The sequence below is a fragment of the Ananas comosus genome, linkage group 8 (genome assembly GCF_001540865.1).
Source record: "Ananas comosus cultivar F153 linkage group 8, ASM154086v1, whole genome shotgun sequence".
NCBI classification, from domain to species: domain Eukaryota; kingdom Viridiplantae; phylum Streptophyta; class Magnoliopsida; order Poales; family Bromeliaceae; genus Ananas; species Ananas comosus.
The window spans coordinates 9,200,671-9,222,438 of record NC_033628.1 but is presented as its reverse complement, the minus strand read 5'-3'; the positions used below and the strand labels follow the sequence as shown (position 1 = coordinate 9,222,438).

General features: G+C 36.4%; 3 protein-coding genes across 5 annotated transcripts; all 3 read right to left on the bottom strand.

Moving 5' to 3' along the window:
* LOC109714398 lies at positions 151-7,886 on the bottom strand. Of its 3 annotated transcripts, XM_020239007.1 has the most exons (6): positions 7,575-7,886; positions 5,040-5,139; positions 3,115-3,172; positions 1,176-1,275; positions 528-597; positions 151-300 (listed from the first exon to the last, which is right to left on the bottom strand). In XM_020239007.1, exons 2-6 carry the CDS (start codon positions 5,048-5,050, stop codon positions 228-230), a joined length of 312 nt encoding a protein of 103 aa, XP_020094596.1. In that variant the 5' UTR covers positions 5,051-5,139; positions 7,575-7,886; the 3' UTR covers positions 151-227. The 3 variants fall into 3 exon arrangements, with proteins under 3 accessions (XP_020094596.1, XP_020094597.1, XP_020094598.1); XM_020239008.1 differs by lacking the exon at positions 528-597 and having other exon boundaries at positions 7,575-7,885; XM_020239009.1 differs by lacking the exons at positions 528-597; positions 1,176-1,275 and having other exon boundaries at positions 7,575-7,883.
* LOC109714396 (purple acid phosphatase 15-like) lies at positions 3,554-4,907 on the bottom strand. Its single transcript, XM_020239006.1, has 3 exons — positions 4,860-4,907; positions 4,111-4,398; positions 3,554-4,031 (listed from the first exon to the last, which is right to left on the bottom strand). The coding sequence occupies exons 1-3, from the start codon at positions 4,872-4,874 to the stop codon at positions 3,861-3,863; spliced, it is 474 nt and encodes a 157-aa protein (XP_020094595.1). The 5' UTR covers positions 4,875-4,907; the 3' UTR covers positions 3,554-3,860.
* On the bottom strand, positions 12,468-16,898 carry LOC109714225 (uncharacterized WD repeat-containing protein C3H5.08c-like). Its single transcript, XM_020238739.1, has 8 exons — positions 16,563-16,898; positions 15,203-16,343; positions 15,016-15,106; positions 14,743-14,900; positions 14,600-14,651; positions 14,205-14,284; positions 14,006-14,099; positions 12,468-13,916 (listed from the first exon to the last, which is right to left on the bottom strand). Exons 2-8 carry the CDS (start codon positions 16,334-16,336, stop codon positions 13,408-13,410), a joined length of 2,118 nt encoding a protein of 705 aa, XP_020094328.1. The 5' UTR covers positions 16,337-16,343; positions 16,563-16,898; the 3' UTR covers positions 12,468-13,407.

Below are 21,768 nucleotides of genomic sequence, written 5' to 3'. Positions count from 1 at the left end.
AAGGAAGGTGTTTTCGGTGTTTTGGGTAGGAAGCAGTCAATAGTGGCAATTAAATTAATATTAAAATACTTGATTAATAACTAAATACTATAATGAATTGAAATATTAAAAAATATTAGTAACCAAAAAGTATTAATAATTTGTATAACAAATAGTCTCAACTCTCAAATTACAATCTCAGAATTCAAATTAAATTTCAAACATAAGTTCTAACAAAAAATACTTGTTCAAAATGTAGCAAAAAAATAACAAACACTGCATGTCTTGCTTCCCACTTCAATTTCCGCAGCTCCAGCTGATCTGGATCAACCAAAAAGAAGTCATAAAATTAGTATTTGAAATTTCCAAATAAAAATTATCATATCAAATTTCTGAAAAATATGAAAGTTAGGTTGTACTGATTTGGTCTAGCTTTTCTTTTCATTTTGTAACAATAGCATTCAAATTAAGTAAACAAGCACATCTAAACTACCTTTTGGTTGTATTTCCAAACAAAATAATTTAGTTTCCTTCTTATCCTACTTTACCTAAAAGTTTCCAAACAAAATAATTCACACTCTGGAGTTGGAAAGCTTCTGCTTCCTCCAAACACCAAATCTACACAGGGAGTATAACAGAGATGTAAAAAGAAAAAAAAAAGAAAACAAAAAGAAAAGACATAACAATTTCACTTTAGTATCGTAGTATCAGTGCTTTGTCCCAGTATATGAATATAAAAAAAATCACTCCTAATACTACCAGAAAACAAAGGAAAAAGAAAAGAACAAATAGCAGTAATAATTTTTCCAGAACCTTCCTATGTGTCAATTACCTCCAAACACCACCTATTAATCTTCATTTTATGGGGCATGAATCAAAGATTTGATGTAAGTCATGTAACTTGTCCAAATTTCCAATGTTTAGTCAAATAAATGACAAAGAAGAGTGGCAACACTAGACAAATTTTGCTTTCCACAATAGGAATGCAAGAAAGGTATGTAGTTACCAGCAACAAGAAGATCAAAACTATAGAGGACCATCACATCTTCGTTAGTTTTTTTTTTTATGCCAAAAGAACAGTTGATATTACCATTCCTTTTGGATGAAGATGCGGAGATATACACATATACATGGGTTGAGCAGAATTAAAAGGGCTCGATAAACAACGATAAGGAAGCAAAGATAAAACTCCTTACATATCTTCACCAACACAATATATCCATTCTCCTTTCGGAGAGACGCAGGCCGCAACAAAATCTCCCCCTTCCTGCTTACCAGATGAGAAACTTTTACAACCTGCAATATAATCAAATTGTTAGATTTACTAATTTACTAAAGTAATAAGACGCGTTTAATCCCTCATAGGATAATGCCATCAGCAGCATTCCAAACAAAACAATCACCTCAACTTTCCGTTGAATGTTTAGTCAGTCCAAAAAATAATAATATTAACAATACAAAAAAAAAAAGCATAATATTGATTTTCAACAGCATGAAACTAATTATGCGAATCGTGTACAGTAATTAGCAACAAATAAGGTTGACGGATAGATTGGGGGAATATTGTAAAGAGCAGGCCATAGGTTGTGCAATTACAAATATCCAAAAAAAAAAAAGGACCACATGCATGTAGCTAAACAGGAAGTACAATTCCAACCACAATGTGAACAACCATAAACAAAAATATAACACCATATGCAACTTCAACAATGTGATTACTTTCGAATGAAATGAGAGTAGATATAACTTGAGGTTATCTGATACAATCTACTGGAGAATTAACAATGTGAAAGATTTCAAAATTCTCTGTTATCTCCTAAGCAACAATTACCAGAGATTGCATAAGGGCATAAAAAGGGCTGTTCTTGCTTCCCCAGATTATCCTTGAAATAAGGCAAACCGCTGGCACGGTCGCCACTCTTGGCGACATCCCGCCCACCACCCAGAGGCATTTCTCTAACCAATTCTCTTCAAATCATACAAGGCGAATAGCTACTGTTTCTCCAGTGTGATAGAGCCATACGAAAATATTATTAGCCGCCCGAGAACGGAAAGAACCAACATAATTTTCTTTTCTTTTTTTCCCCTCTTCTGACAATTTAAGAACTAACCTATTATTTAGACGGCGCAGGTGCACGTTTAGGAAAGATAATAAATTAATTTGATAGCTCAAAACTAATAGTTGTAATTTGTCAATAGACTGTCATTTGAAATTTGCCCATTTCGTTCTTTAATTGATCGAACTTGCTGATTCTTTGTCTAATCTAAAGTTTCAAGGGTATCATGAAAGGGGAAGGCTTTTTTGTTTAATCTAAAATTCTAATCAAGCTTCAATAGAAAGAAAAGTTCAACACTGATCGGGACTAGTTAGTTTTAGAATATGTTGAACTGAATCATAAGTATTGGATTAATCAAATTTGTAGTAAATAAAACCCATATTGGAACTCTAAACTCAATTTCAACCTGATCCGACTTATTTCAAGTGAGGAGGGCAATGATCTAAGCCCGACCTAGCCAAGTTTTTAGTGACTGTTCAAATCAAATAAGAGATTTTAAATTCGAGCGATGAAATGTCCTTAAAAATCATAATTGCAATCTCTAACTTTTTCATCCTAAATGATTCTTTTCTGTGTCACAAAAAATAATACAATCCTTCACTAACAATTCATAAAGAAATTCATCAAAAAATTCTAAATCATTTGTACCCTATATAGATTTATCTTCTTTTTCTGTTCAAAATATACATCCATCTAACTTAGTGTAATATTAATCTTAGCTAACAATCCATCTAGTTGCACAATAGTTTCATCTTTTCTTATGCAAACTAAAAGATAACAGTAAGATAGAAGTGAAAGAGAGGATGCGAGCGAACAAAAGGAAACATAGATATAAAAGCTAAGAATTCAGCAGGCATCCACAATGTATGACAAAAAAGGAAACATTTATATATATCGACCAATTACAAATAGAAGGTAAGGCTTGAGAAAGTTAAGTTGATAAATACTATAGTTAATAAAGCAGTTTCTAAACAATCAATAATAGAGCACTATGTTCAAAATATCTACTGTGTACTATCCTAACAAAAACTAGATTTAAAGAAATATACAACACTTCTGAGTGAAAGAAAGAGCTTACAATGAGAGAAAATTCAAATCCCAGCAGCAAGGATTCAAATTCACACTTTCGGCGGATCCTGCAAGAAGACCAAGTGAATAATATTTCAGAAACTACATATATGTGTATATATATATATATGTGTGTGTGTGTGTGTATATATATAGTTCTATATATATATTGGTGGTCTAATACATAAATAATGTTTTTAGCGATCAGACAAAAAGAAGGTTAGAACTATCAGACAAAAAGAAAGAAGGATTCAAATTCACACTTAAAGTGATTAGAAGTTACTGTTCAGAAAAATTAGACAGAAAGAAGGATTCAAATGCAGCTTTGTTAGGAATACAACAGTAAGTAATACCTTTCTCAAGGCATTTAAGCTGTGGAGGAGCACCAGTTTACTTCACATGGAGCAAGATCTTCGGATCTGTTAATGTCAATGAAGTATTGATGAAAATTGACTCAGAAAAGGAATCAACATTTTTATTGATTCAATCATTACTCGTCTCCTCCATCCACAATTCAAAAGGGGGGCAAAATTAACATCTAAAAGCTTATTCTCCTTTAATAGTTTCCCCATGAAGAAAATCTCTCTCCCTCTCTCTGATGTATCTCAACTAATCTGTACCATTCCAAACCAAACAGGGGATAACACATAGCGATAAAGAATTCTTCTTTAGTAAGTTTCACACTGTTCAGGACATTGCCTATATACTACTATGTTTCACTGTATAATCTCAAGTATCAATCTGGAGTATGTTCCTTCATATTCTGAATAAGTCATTGGGCAAGACATTCTTGGATTTAAACTGGGGCAGCACGTATCTCACAGGGCACTTGTTGGGCTGCCGGACGATATAAATCTCATCTCCCACGCTGTTGTACATGTCTTGATTCCGATGCCATGTCCACAATGCATGAGTTTCATTTTTCACCTGGGAAATCATCAAACAATCATACAAAGAAAAGGAATGGTGAGAATTGGCTTTTCTGAGAAGCTGAAAAAGGACTTGCCTCTAAGATTCCATGACCGAAGCTGCTCTCTCTGTATGCGCTGTAATCAGGCTCACGGTCCCAGCAAAATTTTCCTACAGCAGGGCCCGTGGTGGAGTTGGTAGCACAGAAGCTGCCACCCAAGTGCTTATCATAAGTGCTTAAGGGGTTGGGGCAGTTGCCGGGGTCATCTGCATGAGAAGTCGCCACATTTTCCCTATTACCCCCGTCGCCAACAGTTATATAGATTGGGGCACAAGGATCCAATTCGTAGTTGTAAACTCGATTAGATCTCTCATAGGCATGTACCTGACGTTCAGGGATAGCAACATCAATCGATGAATTGTTACAGTAAACAAAAATTTCGTTGCACTCATTCAATTTTGGGGGAAAAGATTTATTCGGAGAACATTTGTAAGAAGTCGGATCAAGCTAGAGTCAAGAAAAAGTTGGTTCAAAGTACATTTCTCAATAGCCACATAAAAAGCGTCATCAAATAGCATTAGATTAGTATAATGATTTGATCTCTAAATTGTTATCAAGCTCTTCACGGGGAAGAATAAGGTTGCCAACTTAACTGGAAAATATTGTGACGGTAAGCTAAGATCTTCTACATATATTTTCTAAACAAAATCCATCGAAACCCTGGTAGAACCAGAATTTTCATATATACCCCTCAAAAGTTGGGCTTCTTAAAATTATATATCCTTATAAAGGTTTTCTAAACATTGAAATTTGTAAGTTCGAAGGTATGTCTATTAGACATGTACCTTGTAAAATGTCATATATGCAAATTAAGATGTCCCAGGGATATATATGTAACTAGATAACCCTGCAGGAGTAAATGTAAAAGTACGTTTCAATTTTGCTCGATGCCGCCCAGGGATATATATGTAACTAGATAACTCAAGCACATGAACCACTCAAAAGCAAACCAAAGAGCGCCATACCACTCCTGCATAGTTGTTCGTGCAGTGTCTCCAGTCTAGCTTGATAGTCACCGACTTGCCTCTCTAAAGTGTTGAAAGCTACCATGAACTCCGATTTAACCTATTAATTGCAAAGCATATTCACTTATCAATCAATTTTTACATCTAGAAAGTAAATCAGATGGACAATACTTAATCTAGCCAAAGTTAGTTTCCATAACTCAAGAGGAAGAGGCTTAAAGGAAAAGAGAAAAATAAGCAAATTGGAGATGCAAAACAAGCAACTGAAGGAAGGGGGAAAAAAGAGGGGGGGTGGGGGATTGACTATCCTTAGAGGACAAGTATAGTAATACTGAGTAAGTACTTCTGGCTGTAAAAGTACACATGTGTGCGACAAAGTGCTTTTTTCAGTTAATTAGTAGATCAGAGTATCTTTAGAACAACTAAAACTATTAATTACCAAATAATTACACTAGAATGGTCCCCAATAACATTATTATTATTATAGTAAAAATTACCAGTACAACAAGAATAGCTAGCTAATATTAAATAAATAGTAATAAAAATACATTTAATAATATAGTACTAGAGTGATATTGTGTTTCCCTGGCATATACATGTTCCATTTTAATCAAAGAATTTGAACTAAATTCTTCTCAAGAGGGTCATGAGGGCAATAAGAACATGCTTTAATCATGGCTTTTATTTTTTAAATAATCTTTAGTGACTATGATTGAAATTTATCTAAGCTATATAACCCATTTTTTTATTCAACTATCTAATCTCTATAAAAAAATTGAATTGGTAGCTAATCTTTCAGTTTATTTTATTTGAATTGCTTGATATAAAATTTAAAAACCACGTTTGTTTTAATAAAAATATACCCATGCAAATCTTATAATATACTCTAATTAGATCTATTAACATAAACTGTTAAAACTGAATTCTAAGTTGAAATTGTCTCAAGTGGCTAAAATCAAGTGAATTAAAAGATTAGGTAACAAAATTGAAACATTTGAAGATTAGTTTAGCTCAATCAAAATGGATTATAGGTAAGTTCCATAAACTTTTACCATCATTTTCATTTTTTTTTTTTTTTTTTGTATAAAGTTTATAGAACTTTTCATTATGTTATATTTATAACACTGCTACAAAGTTAGGCATATCAACTTTGGTTATTTTTGCCCACAAATGCACCCAACCACTGAAAATGGTGACCCCCATGCATTAAATGAAGTTAGAGTTTGCAAATTCCTTTGTAACAATAAACTTTGACTCGTTTTTTGTTTTTTTTTTCTTAAGTATTTACAAGCTTTATCCTCCGAAAATTTATTTTATATATATGGAAAAACATAAGTAAGTACAGGGAACTGTGTATACAAAATCAGTAAATTTAACTACTATTTAGTAACTTAATTTAATTAAATTTAATAAATACAATTTGCCTCTATAAAACCTGGATATATTCACGTCACTTTACTTTAAAATAATGTATTAATCTAAAAATATAAGTGGAAGTGTAAATTACCCATAAGTGTTAAAGAAAGTAAAAATAATTTAACTAATTATATATTTTGTGTCCAATATATTTTTCCTCTAAGGCACCAGCCTGGAAACTTGACTAGAGATTCTGGAAGGAGTAGTGCAACTTATAGAGCAATATAGAGGTCTAAATTGATGTGCCATGTTAATAAAGAAAGTGAACTTAAATCAAGTTAAGCGACAGAGTATGAACAGAATATCATGCAGAAGCCAGAACTACTGCCAAGATGTATTTGATGAAGATGTTAAAACAAAGTTATAGGAAGAATACCGAATAGATGAGACAATATAACTACAAAAGAACAAAAAACTTCTTTCTTATTCTAACTAACAAAATTCAAGCTTTCAAGTAACTAATATCTTGTCTTTCAAAACCTGCATATCTTTCATTTTCATGCAACCTAAATGCCACAAATTATCGTGTGATACCATTACACTATTGTCCACACTACTTAGTAAACTCAACCTCTTGACCATTTCATATTTTTCCTGTTATCTTCCAAAGATGCAGCAGAGATACAGCAAGATAGTAACTACAATCACACTTCTTGGCTTATTTGATAAAGCTAAACACATGAATTACCGCTCCCTAAGTATTTCTCATAAATTTAACGTTTTGACTACAGCTAACTACTAATTGGACTGTAAGAAACTCAAAAATCCATGAATACTCATTCTTAATTCTGCTACTACCCTAAAGAGAAAATATGCATTACTCATTCAAGAATTATGAATCAAGCATTCACTGTTCAGGATATAAGTTTTCCAAAATCCAAACAGATAAAATTGCCACAAGGAATTAGTAACCGCACCAGCACTTCAATACAAGCAACTCGAGAATTTACCATTAATCTCACAATCACACCAAGAAATCAGACATAAACACGATAAAGCAACCACAAAAAGAAGCTAAATATGGCAATATCTCATCATATCACTTCAAATTTTCAAGCGAAAGCAAATCACGACGAATCAACTAGGGTTGCTATTACGACGGAGGTAGCGGGGGATCACCATCTGACGGCAATGGTAGGTGCAGACCATCGGATCAGACGGCTCGGCGGAGGCGATGGGAACGGCGGCGCCGCCGCCGCCGTAGGTCACGAGGCGTCCCCCGCAGGATCTGGAGCAGGATCTGGAGCACCGCTGATGGAGGTGTTAACCAGGAGAAGCCATTAGGGCAAGGGATCGAGGAGAGAAGCTAGGGTTTCGGCTTGGATCGAGAGGGGGAGAGGGTGAGAGTAAGAGAGAGAGAGAGAAGGGGGGGAGGATCCGATCGAGGGGGAGGGGGATCGAGAGAGGAGAGAGGAGCGGGGAGGGGGAGAGGGAGTGGGCGTGGGTTGAGACTTGAGAGAGGGCACGAGGTTGGGTTGGGTTAGGTTGAGGGTGGGTTAGGTTGGGGTTAGATTAGGATTATATTTAATATATAAATATTAGTAGGTATATTTGAACATAATTGCCGCTAAAGGTGTAATAAAATAATAGTAATAGCGGCCATTTGATAATCACAGCTAAATAATTGGCACAAAAAATCCCTTTTGGTGTAGTGAAGTAACCCGCAGGTGCAATGACCCGCCCGTGGGTTACCCAACCCGCCCGTTTGCTAGGTCTAGGCGGAGCCATTGAGGGGCCCACAGTGGCCATGGCCCCCCTAACTTTTTAAAATTTACATAAAAGTCCTTTGTAATAAAAATTAAAATATTATAAATTTTAATTTTAGGGGGCCAAATTAATTTTTTTAATAAAATTTCCGTCTTAATTTTTTTTTTCAAATTTCTTGGTCCTTTCCCTTCAACTCTTATAGTCTTATTCCTCTTTAAGCATATTGTCATTATTGTTGTTAGTAATAACTAATCAGTGAATCTGACAAATTTTTTTTCTTATTATCTGAGCTAGGTTGAATTTTTTTCCTATCAAATCTAAATCTTGCCCCCTCCGAATTTTAATTTCTGGCTTCGTCCCTGTGTACAGAGATGACATTATTTTCTTTTGTGATCCCATGAATAAATATGTGAGGAACCTTAAATTCTTATTGAGTCTATTTGAATGGGTCTCCTGGGTTAAAGATTAAGAAAAGAAAAAAAGTATAGATCTTCTACATGAAAAATAAAAGAGATTAGGCAAAGTAGCTAGCCACCATTATAGAGTGCAAGGTGTGAAAGTTCCTAACAAGGTATTTGGACCTATTGTTGTTGAACAAAACGTTAAGGAAAGAAGAGATGTCAGGTATCATCAATAAAGTTCAAGGATGCATCAACCAAACAGTAGGCAAAACTGCTCTCGAGAAGTGGCGGAGTGAAGTAGGTGAACTTGGCGTCGAAATAGGTAATAATTAAGATGAGTTGAATTGTTACGAAGAGACTTCTTCTGGAATAGAGGACTAGGCACAAAAAGGGGAGCCTTGTTGGTAGCGTAGAAGATTAGTGTGTGCAGGTATTGGATTGTGATACAACGAATGACACCCTCCTATTGAAATGGTAGTGGAGGCTTTTTACACAACTAAAACTACCATAGAAGAGGCTGATTAGAACATTGTATTGTACTAAAAGAAAACCTCTCAAGAAAGGGAGGTCTTTCAAACCGGCCTCATAGTAGTGGAAGAATATTTTTAAGCTTAGAAAAATCTCCAAATGTGGTGTGAGCTATTCTCTAGGAGATGGGCAACTAATCAACCTTTGGGCAGATTGGTGGAGCGGAGAAATGTCACTACAATTCTATTTTCCTGATATATGATAAAGTTGTGCTGAAGGAAATTAAAGTAAATGAGTCCTTTGATAGCAGATCATGGAGGTAAAGACAAATCCTAGGGGGGGTGTGCAGTAATGAGTCAGGGTCGCAACTTAAGAACTCGAGAATTTAAAGAATTGGCTCTCTAACTTCAGTGTAGATATTAGGCTTGATGAATTCTTTGGCACAGGAATGAGCAAAATAGGTTTACAATCAAATTGGCATATACAACACTTATAGATGGGGGGTACAAAAAGATGCTCTATGTAAAAAGATCTGGAGCCTTAAAATTTTTCGTCTGGTTTGTTCTTAAGAAAAGAGACCCCATGGCGAACAATCTTCTCATGAAGGGATGGGTAGGGGGCTCGTCCTGTGTACTATGTGGGGATGCTTCAGAAACGATAGATTGTCTCTTCTCGAGATGTGCCATTACCAGGTACCTACTGCTGATGTACGCAAAAGAGGCACACAAGCAAGAGTTTCGAGAGGAGTTTAGGGTACTAGGAAAAAATTCGGTGGAGAATAGAGGTTACCAGGCTAGTACGAAGGGATTGTTTATGCTAATGACAAGCTGATGGGTTATTTGGCTGGAAAGAAACAACATAATTTTTAGAAGACTTTAATCGAATCCTATCCTTGTAAAAAGCAAAATCAAGGGTTTGGTGAGATAGTAGGAGGAGCTTCATTCTACCTTCCTTAGATTCCTTGGTGTTTAGTCTTTTGTTTTGCATTTTTGTTTATTTTTGGGTTATCTGTTGTTTGTTTCTTTTTCTTATATATTCTTTCAGGTTGGGTGTTCTCTCTCAAGTAATTCTTTTGAGCCGTAAAATATTATTGTATAAAACTTTCCTATAATATAAGACTAATTGTTGCTTACTTTGCTCGTTAATTCATGATTCTAAGTATCGAAAAGCTCTACTCTATCAAAAAACCAAAATGGAAGAAAAGAAAATTCATGCCTCTTGCACGGGCTCCTTTGCCTGGGCAGCAACTACAGTAGTAGGCCGTAATGTAGGAAAATCAATAGCATCATCGAGACTCGGTATGGTGCCGCTCGATGCGGCATCTTGACGCCCACGTCCTCCAGAATAGCCGTCACCGCCTCTCTATCCACCACGGCCCTACGTCGCGATGGCGTGCGACCTCTATCTACCCTGATCCTGCAGGTCAAATAAATGAGTTCAAAATAGTTGTCTAACGAAGCGTCCGACCGCCCTGGGACCAGGAGGTGTTTTCGCTGGGCATTGTTCACAATGTCAGTAATGAACTATCCAAATCATTCTTTGACCAATTTGAACAATCTTAGAGAGTTTTTCTTTTTTAGAAAATTGAAATTAAGTTCGCACATCTATAAACAGGAGACAACCACCGAATAATTGATAAGTAGTTCACTTATTAATATTGGCTATTTGTTATTATGAAAATGAAACAATACTATTAGCAACAGTCCATTTAAAGCTCGTGTTAGATGCTAATGAACAAAGATACCAGTTGTTGGTAGGCGTCAAGTCATGTATTTTAGTATTCTAGTTGGTAGAATTTATAAGGCTGCATTGCACTTTTGGTCCTCAAACTATGATATACGATTACAATTTAGTTCTCAACTTTAATTTATTATAATTTATGGTTCGAACTTATAAATTATTACAATTGAATCTCATAACCTTATTTAATTGATTAAATATTAATGCATCACTGATATGAAAGTAATATGACATCTTAATTATTGTCATTTCATCAATCACAACATTGCCACATTACTTGCACATTAGCGATATATTAATATCTAGTCAACTAAATTGAGTTGGTGGATTTGATTTTAATAATTCAAAAAATTCGAGCAAAAAATTATAATAAATTAAAGTTTGAAAACTAAAATATTATACACCTCATAGTTTGAGGACCAAATTGCAATTTAGCCAATTGAAAAGTGGAGTAGACTTTTAGGAAGAAAAATATGGTCACTAGTAATGAAAATTATAAATAGAAGTTGTACAAAGAGTGAATTAGTATTAAAGGATAATATACAATATGCCTTTTGAAATTTAAAAACTATCTTATTTATCCCTGAATGATTAAAATACCTTTATTGATTTTAAAAATCCCTCCAAGTATCTCCTTGTCCTCTAGGATTTACTAATGAGATTGGGTTTTAGAAAGATATTTTGGGTATTGAGAGAGAGATCTGAAAATTTTTAATAATAGTCAGTGGCATATATGCAGAGTTTCTATTTAGTCCCCTAAGTTAAAACCTCAAGTATTAAGACTGGTAAGTTAATACCCTAGTTTCAAGTTGGGCATAGGCGCAATTTGGGGCCGGTTAGTTGGATGCAATTGTAACTGCTGTGTATTTGGAAATAGATTGTATTTAAGAAAACAATACTTGTAGTTATATGCATCTGATTTGATCATATAAAGTAGAAAATACTACAACTATAAATAACTCTTTTATTGCGTACAATTGAAGAATTGTATTTAGAATTTTATTACTTTATTTATGTGGCCGTAAGATTATCTCTAATATTGAAGGAAAGTTATTTTTTATTTGAAAGGTGATTAAATAGCAAGCTTATTTTTTATTTAAAATTACTGGACTACTGCTTTTGAGTTGCCTCGTGTAGTTTCAATTGTAATAGTTAGATTCAAATACATAAAATCAAATATCATATCTGCATTTGCATGTAATTATAATTACAGTACAGTTACAGCTAAATGTAATGAAACAATCCCTTAGGTACATCATAGGTTAGAGGCTGCAACCAACAATAAGTTAAGATAAAAAAGTTGATAGAGTTGCATTATGGAGTTGTCTTATAGCCTGCAAAGACCCAAAATCCCAAACATATACACTTATCTTATTATATCCACTTGTGTGGAAGCCTACAAATAAGGGAGATATGGGAAATCATGTGAGAGCCAATCATTATGTTGACTAGTTTGAGTATCATGTAATGATAGGAATACAAGCCATTAGAATATTGGTAATAGATGAAAAATGCTGGTTCAACTACTTATAGATGGCATAATACTTCATAAACTAGTATATTTTTTTTAATGCATATATATAGAAAGCCACATTTTTTAAAGCAGTGCTCTTGGAAGAGGACCCAGCAACATCAACTTCACTGCATTACATTGCCTGCCAACAACTATCTGAGACAAAAATACAAGTATTAAAAATTCAGTAAACAAACTAATTATGTAACCAAATTACAGGGACATTGATGATAACAAAGGCCTCACTTCTAAACGATAAGAAAACAAATCGGCATTTCGACTTTATCACCACTATTTGGAACAATCTGCAATGAGTACCCTACATACAGCAAACAAAAGCCACCGAATCGAGAGACTACAACATGTACATCCACAGCTGATGAATAATTCAATGAATGAACGAATTATGTATTAACAAACAGAACTTTCTCTATCCACCATCACCCGCTCACCCCTTTGTGCCAATCGAATCAGGCGGCATTGCTATACACCCACTTATGGATAAATTACATTCCTACTATATATAATAATATATATATAGGACACCACATAGGACTCCAAAACAAGACAAGGGTAGAACAGCAAACTCACAACCCTGTAGTGGCAGAAGCCTATAAAGAGATCACGCCTCCTGGGGGTGCTGCGATTCGTCTGATGCTGTTTGAGATTTTGAAGGACCACCAAATCTGTTACAGTTACTGGCCCATCTAAAATTCAGCTGAAACACCAGAAGCATTGGATGTTTCTCACAGTAATAATCCTAAATAGGCTGCTCAGAAAGAAGAAAGAACCCAAAAGCTTTTTGTTGTGGCCGTGCGCACTGTCAAATATAAACCATTGAGATTGATTGTTCGATAACTAATATCATTTTGCCTGGGTTTTGAAGCAGCTTTTCTATCCAAAAGAGCAGCAACATAAAAAGTTTAGAGCTTCTGCTATTATAGGAAATTGAAAATGAGCGTTTAAACACCAAAATGTGAAGCTTCGACTTAAATCTTCTGCTTCTGCTGCAACGGGAATCTACTAGAGAGGATATAAATGGAAAAACTGTTGGTGCTATTACGAACAGCTATACTCGACAGCAATTTTTCTTCCGAAGCTCCCGTCACGCCAAACAGGCACGTCAAAGATGTACTGGTAATCCGTAATTCTGGAAGGATCTGATGCGGCCATCCCATCCTGCAGCAACTATCACCTGACCCCAGGCGAGAGAAGTGCTTTGAAAAGAAGCCTTCAGGTATTTATATTGGAAATTCCTCAAAGTAGATTTGCTGATTGAGCTAAACGGGAGCTTTTCCTCAGGCCATGTTGCTGATCCCTTGGGAAGTAAACCCGAAAAGAACCCATGGCTCATAGTGGAATCTTCTTCGCGGCAATTAGAGGCATTTTCTCGAATAATAGAAAGATTTCTTGAAACATTACCGGTCTGAGAGCCATTCCAGGGTATTGCCATGGAAGCATTACTGCAGAAGAATCGCTCACAAGATGATGTTTTTGTTACATGGCTTGATGTCAGCGCAGCTTGGCTTTCAAAGTTCCAGAAATAAATGTTCGAGTCCTCACTAGCCGAAATAATATGCCGCCCATCTGGAGTGAATGATGCAGCTATTTGCCTAGCAGCATTTCGTTGCCCTAGATATGTAAATTGCAAATTTACAAATTGATAGCTCGATAAAAATCTTATCTAATGCGAGGGCCCAATTATAAAGAGTCATTTGTACCTTTGTACCTCGAGACTAATTCAAGCCCATCAAGAATGCAGATATGTGAGTCGGCAGATGTTACCATCAACTTTTTAGGATCACTTGGACAATACTGTACATTGGACCGACCAAACCGAAAGAAATTAGGATTCCACGATGAATTATGAAACTAAAAGGAAAATGAATTTCAAGAGTATATTTTTTTTTAGAATGATACCTGAAAGCCAGTGATTCTCTTAAGCGGACACTTTTTCCTACTCTGCAGTGGAACCTGAGCATCTAGCTGTAGATGGTTATCTGAAGATAACCAAGAACATAAAAATCAGTAGGTAAACTACATGATAATAGCATTGTTCAGTGTAGGAAAATGTAACACCACAGACAAATACAGGAGCCAAACTAACAGCAATTTCGTTACACTCTCAAGCCATTTCAAATTAATAAATATAGATTAATGCAATTACTTTTAGCGCCTAGCTACTACACTTGGTTGCGTAAAAGAATTAGTATAAGTACCGTCTTCAAGAAGATAACTGAGTGTGTGCAACAAAGAAACCACAATATCTACACATATAAGTTGCTACCCACAAAAAAATACACTAAATACTGTACCTGATGCATCATAAAAGCGACAATTACCGGTGATGGTGCCAACCACTACTCCCTGCAAGATACAAGTAGATGGTTTAACTTACATAACTTTGAAAATCACAATTCTGTGAATTCGACTACAATAGAAGAAACAATAGAAGTACCTTCCCGTCTGGGCGGTAACAGACTGCAGTGACTATTTCTTTGCTATCAGTCCAGCCTACAACATGAGATTCAGGAATCTCCCATACACGAACTATTCCATCTATCGAGCCACTAATAAAATAGTTCTCATCGGCAGGGTTGAATTGAACACACGTCACTGCATTATGTAGTAGGGAATGCAAAGTCCCATAAGAACAATTAGAATAAAGCAAGGCGGCCATATCCTAGAGCTCAAAGATGTAGCATTAGAGACAAGGAAATGAACTGCATACCAAAATTATTATGAGAAAAAACTTTAAGGCAGCTATTGCATCCGATTCGCCACAAGCGAACAGTCATATCAACGGATGATGACAGTAGATGCTGCAGAGAAAATTTTTGACATTTAGAGCCAATATTACAAAGGATTTATACGACTAAGCACAGAAAACAAGATACTCCTTTTCCTAGCCTATTAACCTTATCTTTTGACCACGAAAGATCCAGGACATCCACATTATGCCCATAGAACTCGTGCAAGGGTCCCTCAGATATTCGAAAGATTTTCTGCGGAATTACGACGCAAGTCGATTTCGTAGTTCTCATACTCCTCTTACTCTTTTTCTCCCTGTCGGAATGTATAGGGGCCAACTCAGAATTGGTATTCATTGTGAAGTACATGCATGATAAATCGTCTTCAGGAACGTCAAATTCTTCGTTTCTTTCGCGTTCCATCACCTGCCACACACGGACAACTCCGTCTTCACCTCCGCTGGCCAAGTATTGGCCATCAGGGCTAAATTTCATGGTCAGGATAGCACCTTCATGTGCTTTCAGATTCTGCCCCTTGTAGACCGCCGACAATTCCTTGCATCTCTTCCTGCACGAATGAACTCTAATTCGTTCAACCCTATCGCTACTACTTTGATTAGAACTCGAGAAACTTGAGTTAACTACATCCGCTTCTCTAACTACAAGACAAGCCCCAGTGCCCAACCTCCTCAACCATCCAATCCTTCGCGGCCTCCTCACGACAATTTTGTCAGAATCGCTCAATGAGCCATCTTCTCGCCGCATAAGCTGCTGGATGAACGGCGACGACCCGAAGCTTCTCTCGAACTCGGATAGCGTCACCATCCGATTCGAGCCAATTTCACGAAGACTCCTAAAATTGCCATCATTACCCAACTCATCGACCACAAAGACGGTCCCATCATCCAAATTCTTGATACTGTACTCAAATCTCTCATCCAAACCCCCGTCAGCCGATGTACTCGGCTGCTCACCAGAGCAACTGGACATCAAAGGCCGGATTTCCCGAACAGATGTGGATGTTCTTGAAATTGCTTCATCATCAGCTTCAAAAGAGGCTGCACAGGAACTGCGAATGAGATCGAAACCCATCAATTCGACAAACCTGTCGCGGCGTTCTCTTACGCTGTCGGGGCTTCTAATCCAGAGATGGTACAGAGAATTGCTGGAAACCCAGCTGATGGAATTCTCTGCTGTAGATTTATCATCCTGCAGAAATGAGATTTCGTCGTGCGAGTCGAAGAACACATCGTCGTCGTCCTCCTCTTCCTCTTGAATCAAACGACTCTGATACAGGGCCATCTTAGCACTGCAAAACAACGGTACAAAGAGATGAGATATACCCATTAGAGAGAACACTCACAATGTCGTTAAATCGCAACAAACAAGCCCCAGTGCGGTATTTCTAAATCAATCAAAGAAGAGAAAACGCCCAAATCTCAGAAAGAAAAGAACAACAAAATAAAGGTGCGATTTTGACCAAAAATTAGAGGGGAAAAGAGGGAAATTTAAAGAACAAGAAGCTCACCTGGGTACCTCCCATGTTAAAAAATCATCAGAAACTCGTCCGAAAATGGATTTGGAGCTCTTTCTCTCTTTCTCTCTCTCTCTCTCTCTCTCTTTCTCTCTCTCTCTCTCCCTCCTTTCCCACTTTTGCTTCTTTCGACTCCACTCCAATTTTAGCAGAAGTGGGTCTATAGGATTTGATAAGAAAGGAGTTAAGGAGAAAAAAAAAAAAGGAAAAAAGAATTGGCAAGAAAAAGAAGAAAAAAAATTGGAAGGGGCGATGATGGTGGGGGCCTCGATTTTGTAGTTCGGATTTCGAGGCTAATGGGGGAGTAGAATTTTTTCGTACAAGTTCAATTTTTTTTTTTCAATTTTTATTTTTTTTTCTAGGATTTAATATTCATTATAATTATTATAATTATTATAATTATATTTACTCTCACATGACGCTGCTGCTGCTGCCGCTGCTGCGGACGCTGCTCGCGTTGGGTGGCAGCAGGCTACCAAATTATCATCCGAAGCTGCCGGCACACCGAAATGCGGATATTAACCTGGTGCACCGCTAGACCGTGCACCGCCTATTTAGTAGTTTATACCTTGTTTTGTTGCCTGATCATCTTATTCGGTATATTTTTTTAATTTATTCAGAAAAATATGCAGTGTTTAATGGATAAATATTGTGATCAAATATCCAGATAAATATCATTTCGCACCGTAATGTTATTTTTTTCGGCATGAAATAAATTTTTGCATAGAAGAAATATGTTATCCTAATAAGTTATGGATTCGAAGGCTTTTTACAGACAAAAAATTAAATTTCTATTCTTCAATCATATAATTTCATCTTTATACCAAATAAATTATTATGGAATATTTTATTTCAAAATCTAACGAGGACGTGAGCTTTTGGGAATATAAGAATAAGCTATCTACTGATAGCTTATTTAATATGAGTGATCAAAAGTTAGGACCTTAGTTTTCGTTGCTTAAAATCTTGATATTTGATCACCCTACTAATGTATCAAATACTATAAATTTTTGAGTAAATTAAAAAAGTATGCTAAAACAAGATATTTACACATCTAGACATGGCCTAGATATCAAATATTTATGAATAAATTGGATAATAATCTATTTCTATTAAAAAAAATTATGATTAAATTGCAAGTCAAATATATAACGAAAAGCAAAAAATAAATAAACAATACATATACAAATATAACAGAGTACATATAATACTGTAATATCCTACAAACCAACTTTCGTAATCACAATTGATTACTAGGAGGCGTGAATAATAAGATGTAGGTATAATTTGCTATACTAAGAGAAATTTTTTTTAATAAAATTGTAAATTAATGTAGAATATATATTTATAAAAAAAAAATCAAATAATTCGGTGCGCAAACGTAAGGGTGCACCGGGTGCGCGCTATAACTTTTCAAATGAAATGACGGAATTAGCCCTCTGTTTTGTCTCTTCTTGCAGGCGCGCCACCAGTATCTGGACACTTCTCTTATCTCTTTGTGACTGAAATGTTACACGGCCGTAAGAAGTTGGATCGTACTGCGTGGTCTCGCTTCTAAAATTATTTTTTAAAGATTAAATTAACGAAAAATTTTCTATAAATTTTAGTATTTTACTTTTTTTTTTTTTGCTTTAAAAAATTTATATTTTTAGCTCTTTATTTAAAATTTTAAAGATATTTACAAAGAGTATAGCATTAATTAAGAAGGCAAAATAATCAAATTATTCTTATTTTTTTAAAAAAAATATTTTTGTTATTTTGAAGGATAGTTTTAGTACAAATTATGAGAAATGGACGGAATAGTGATGGAATCCTGACGGAGAGGGGCTAAATACAATACCTTGAAATGTTGAGGGTGTAAAATATAAGTTTTTGAAAGTTAGAAAGAAACAATAAAAAATAAATATTTATACGTGGATTTTCTGTAATTTAGTTTTTTTTTTATTACATAAAATAGTAGTAGCGTTTTGTGAATTATACATATAAAATTAAAAGCATTGCTATCTGTAATTTTAATCTCACAGATATTCTGATCTATTTATTTATCTTATTATTTTTTATACTAAAGATTTTAAAACATTTGTAATTTTTTTGGATGTTGCCGTGTAAGATGTATGCCTTATAATACGGTGTATCAATAGTATTTTCTTTAAAATTTAAGATTTAATTTGATATCGACATATCATATCGTTGCTATTTTGATTTTTTTTTTTTGAGATAAAGGTAGCATGCTACCGCTTCATTCATAGAAAATGTGAATTTAGCAACAATGGAAAGCAACTGGGCTTCAGGAAAAAAAAAAAAAAAGAAAAAAGAAAAAAGAGAAAAAAAAGTAGTTAGCTAAACGCAATACGAGTCCCACATGTTGTACAGAGCTCGTAGGTCTGCCGTCACCTGCCTCATGGTGCGCTTTTGGTTCTCGAAAATTCGCCTATTTCGTTCTAACCAAATAGCCCACCAAGTAACAAGTAAAATTGCTGATTCCTTTCTCCCTAGAACTCCTTGTTTACTGCTGCATTTCTTCCACAGGTCGGCCACTAACGTACAAGCCCCTAGGCCCCGTTTGTTTGGCATTAAGCAGCATAGTCTCGCACGTGAAAACTCGCAATTTAAGAAAAGATGATCAATATTCTCTGAGTCAATCAAGCAGAGGGCACACGTGTCCGGGCCCGACCATCCCCTTTTCATAAGATTGTCAATCGTGAGAACCTTCTGTTTCACCACAAGCCAACCAAAAATTTTAACTTTTAAATGTATGTTGGTTCTCCATATTCGTTCCTAATTCGTCTCTGTTACCTTACTCTCCTGTAGGAAGTTATACAATGATTTAACTGTAAAAACTTCGGAATGATTCCATCTCCATCTTACTTCGTCGCCGTTATTCGTTAGTGTAACAGTGCTAAGTAAATCCCTCAACTCCGCGACAGCATCTTCGTCTGCAGTGGATCTTGGTGTAAACTCGAGCAAAATCCTGCGCCACCTCCACCCGTTGATACCTAAACAGTCTTGCACTAGGTGATTCTTCCTAACAGCAGCGTTGAAAATATGGGGGAACATCGACTGCAGTGAAAGTTGAGCACACCATCGGTCCTTCCAAAGGTTCACAGTGCTCCCATCCCCAATTGTAAAGGAAATACCACACCGAAAGATGTCCCTGGTTGTCAGGACGCTTTGCCACCATTGAGAGTACGGTCTAAATGTTGGCCCTTCCCTGAGGGGTTTCCTCATTTTATAGTAAGCTGCACATAAGAACAATCGCCATAAAGTTGTCTTGTCCGAGAAGAACCTCCACTACCACTTTGCAAGCAGCGCCACATTCATGGATTCTAGGTCCTTCACCCCTAGGCCCCCTTCTCTTTTGCTCCTACAGACTGTTTTCCATCGGACCAAACAATGACCCCCAGCTACCATGCTCCTTCATTTCCAGAAGAATGCCCACCGCAGGCCTTCGATTCTCTTAAGTACCCACTTAGGTGCTCTAAAGATAGAGAAGAAGTAGAGTGGTAGGTTTGAAAGTACTGAGTTAACCAAAACGAGCCTACCGCCAATGGAGAGGAGTTTAGCTTGCCATCCTTCTACTCGTCGTTCCACTCTATTAACGATTGGCCACCAATCCGATCTGTTTAGGCATCTATTTGTTAGCGGCAGTCTGAGGTATCTCGTCGGGAAAGACCCTATTTTACATCTTAAAATTCTCGCTAGTCTTTCTCCCTGTTGTATTGATCTCCCTAGGTAGAAAAGTTCAGACTTGCTCCTGTTGATTTTTAGCCCCGAGGCCCATTTGAAGATATGCCATACAAAATGTAGATTCCTCACTTGTCTGTTCTTTGCCTCACAGAAGAAGATGGTATCATCGGCATACTGTATAAATGCTAGCTTACTCTCGTCGTCAGGCCCGACTCCCCTAATTAATCCGTTACACACAGCTTTATTCATGACCCTTGCAAGGCCTTCCGCAACTAAAAGAAAAAGGTAGGGGATAATGGGTCCCCTTGACGGAGACCTCTTCTGGTTTTAATCCACTTAGTCGGGACGCCGTTAATGAGTATAGAAATTTTAGCATTAGCTATACATTGATCAATCCAATTGATCCACAGCTGTGAGGCCCCCAGCTAGGTCAAGCTTTTTCGAATAAAAGCCCAGCTCACTTTGTCATATGCTTTCTCAAAATTAGCTTTGACACCTATACTCTCAGTCCCAGTTTTAGAACACCGATTTACTACCTCACTAGCTGTTGCGAAGGACTCTAAGATCGACCTTCCCTTGAGAAAGGCCGTTTGCGAGGGGGAAATAATATTATGTAGGACACCCTCAAGTCTATTTGCAAGCACTTTTGAGATCATTTTTTGAGCACCGTTGATCAGACTGATTGGCCGAAAATCTTTCGCGTTCTTTGCTCCCTCTTTCTTCGGGATTAGGCAGATGTATGAATAGACAGATGTTGAAAAGGTCATCCTTAACCGTGTCCCAGAAAACCTGAAAAAATCGAAGGTTGAAGCCGTCTGGACCTGGCGCTTTATTCTCCGCAAGTTGGAAAGTTGCCTTTTTTATTTCTTCGAGGGAGAATGGTGCGGTGAGTTGGTTAGTCCTAAGCAGGGGTTTGTCCGGGAAAAGCTCACTCCAGTCACTAAAGGACGTCCTATCGGTCTTTGTCGGCGCGAACACCCCTTGAAAATGCGAAAAAAAATACTCCCGAATATCCTTCTCCCTTCGAATTGTCTTGCCGTCCACTTCGACAAACCCCATAGTGTTCTCACGTCTTATGGCGTTTGCCATAGCATGGAAGAACTTCGTGTTACCGTCACCCTCCTTTAACCAGTGTTGTTTGGCTCGCGTCTTCCATAATATCTCCTCGTCACCCTCCTTTAGTGTCTCCCATAGTGTTCTCACGTCTTCTGGCGTTTGCTATTTTGATTTTTTTAAAAAATATTTTTATATAAAATAGTGTAGAAGAAGATGGAGAATTTTTCACATTCTTAGATTTAAGATATTTGTTTGACAAAAAGAAAAAAGAATAAAATCACAGAATATGAAAGTGCTTCACTTTAAATCATAGAATATTGAAACGAGAAAGTGCGAAATTACATTGGTGATATTTAAAGTTTTCAAATTGTACAGAAAGAGCATTTAAGAAAATAACAATAATGCCCGCAGGCCTAACCTTTATTAAAAGATCCAATTTAAGGATTTTCTTGGCTTT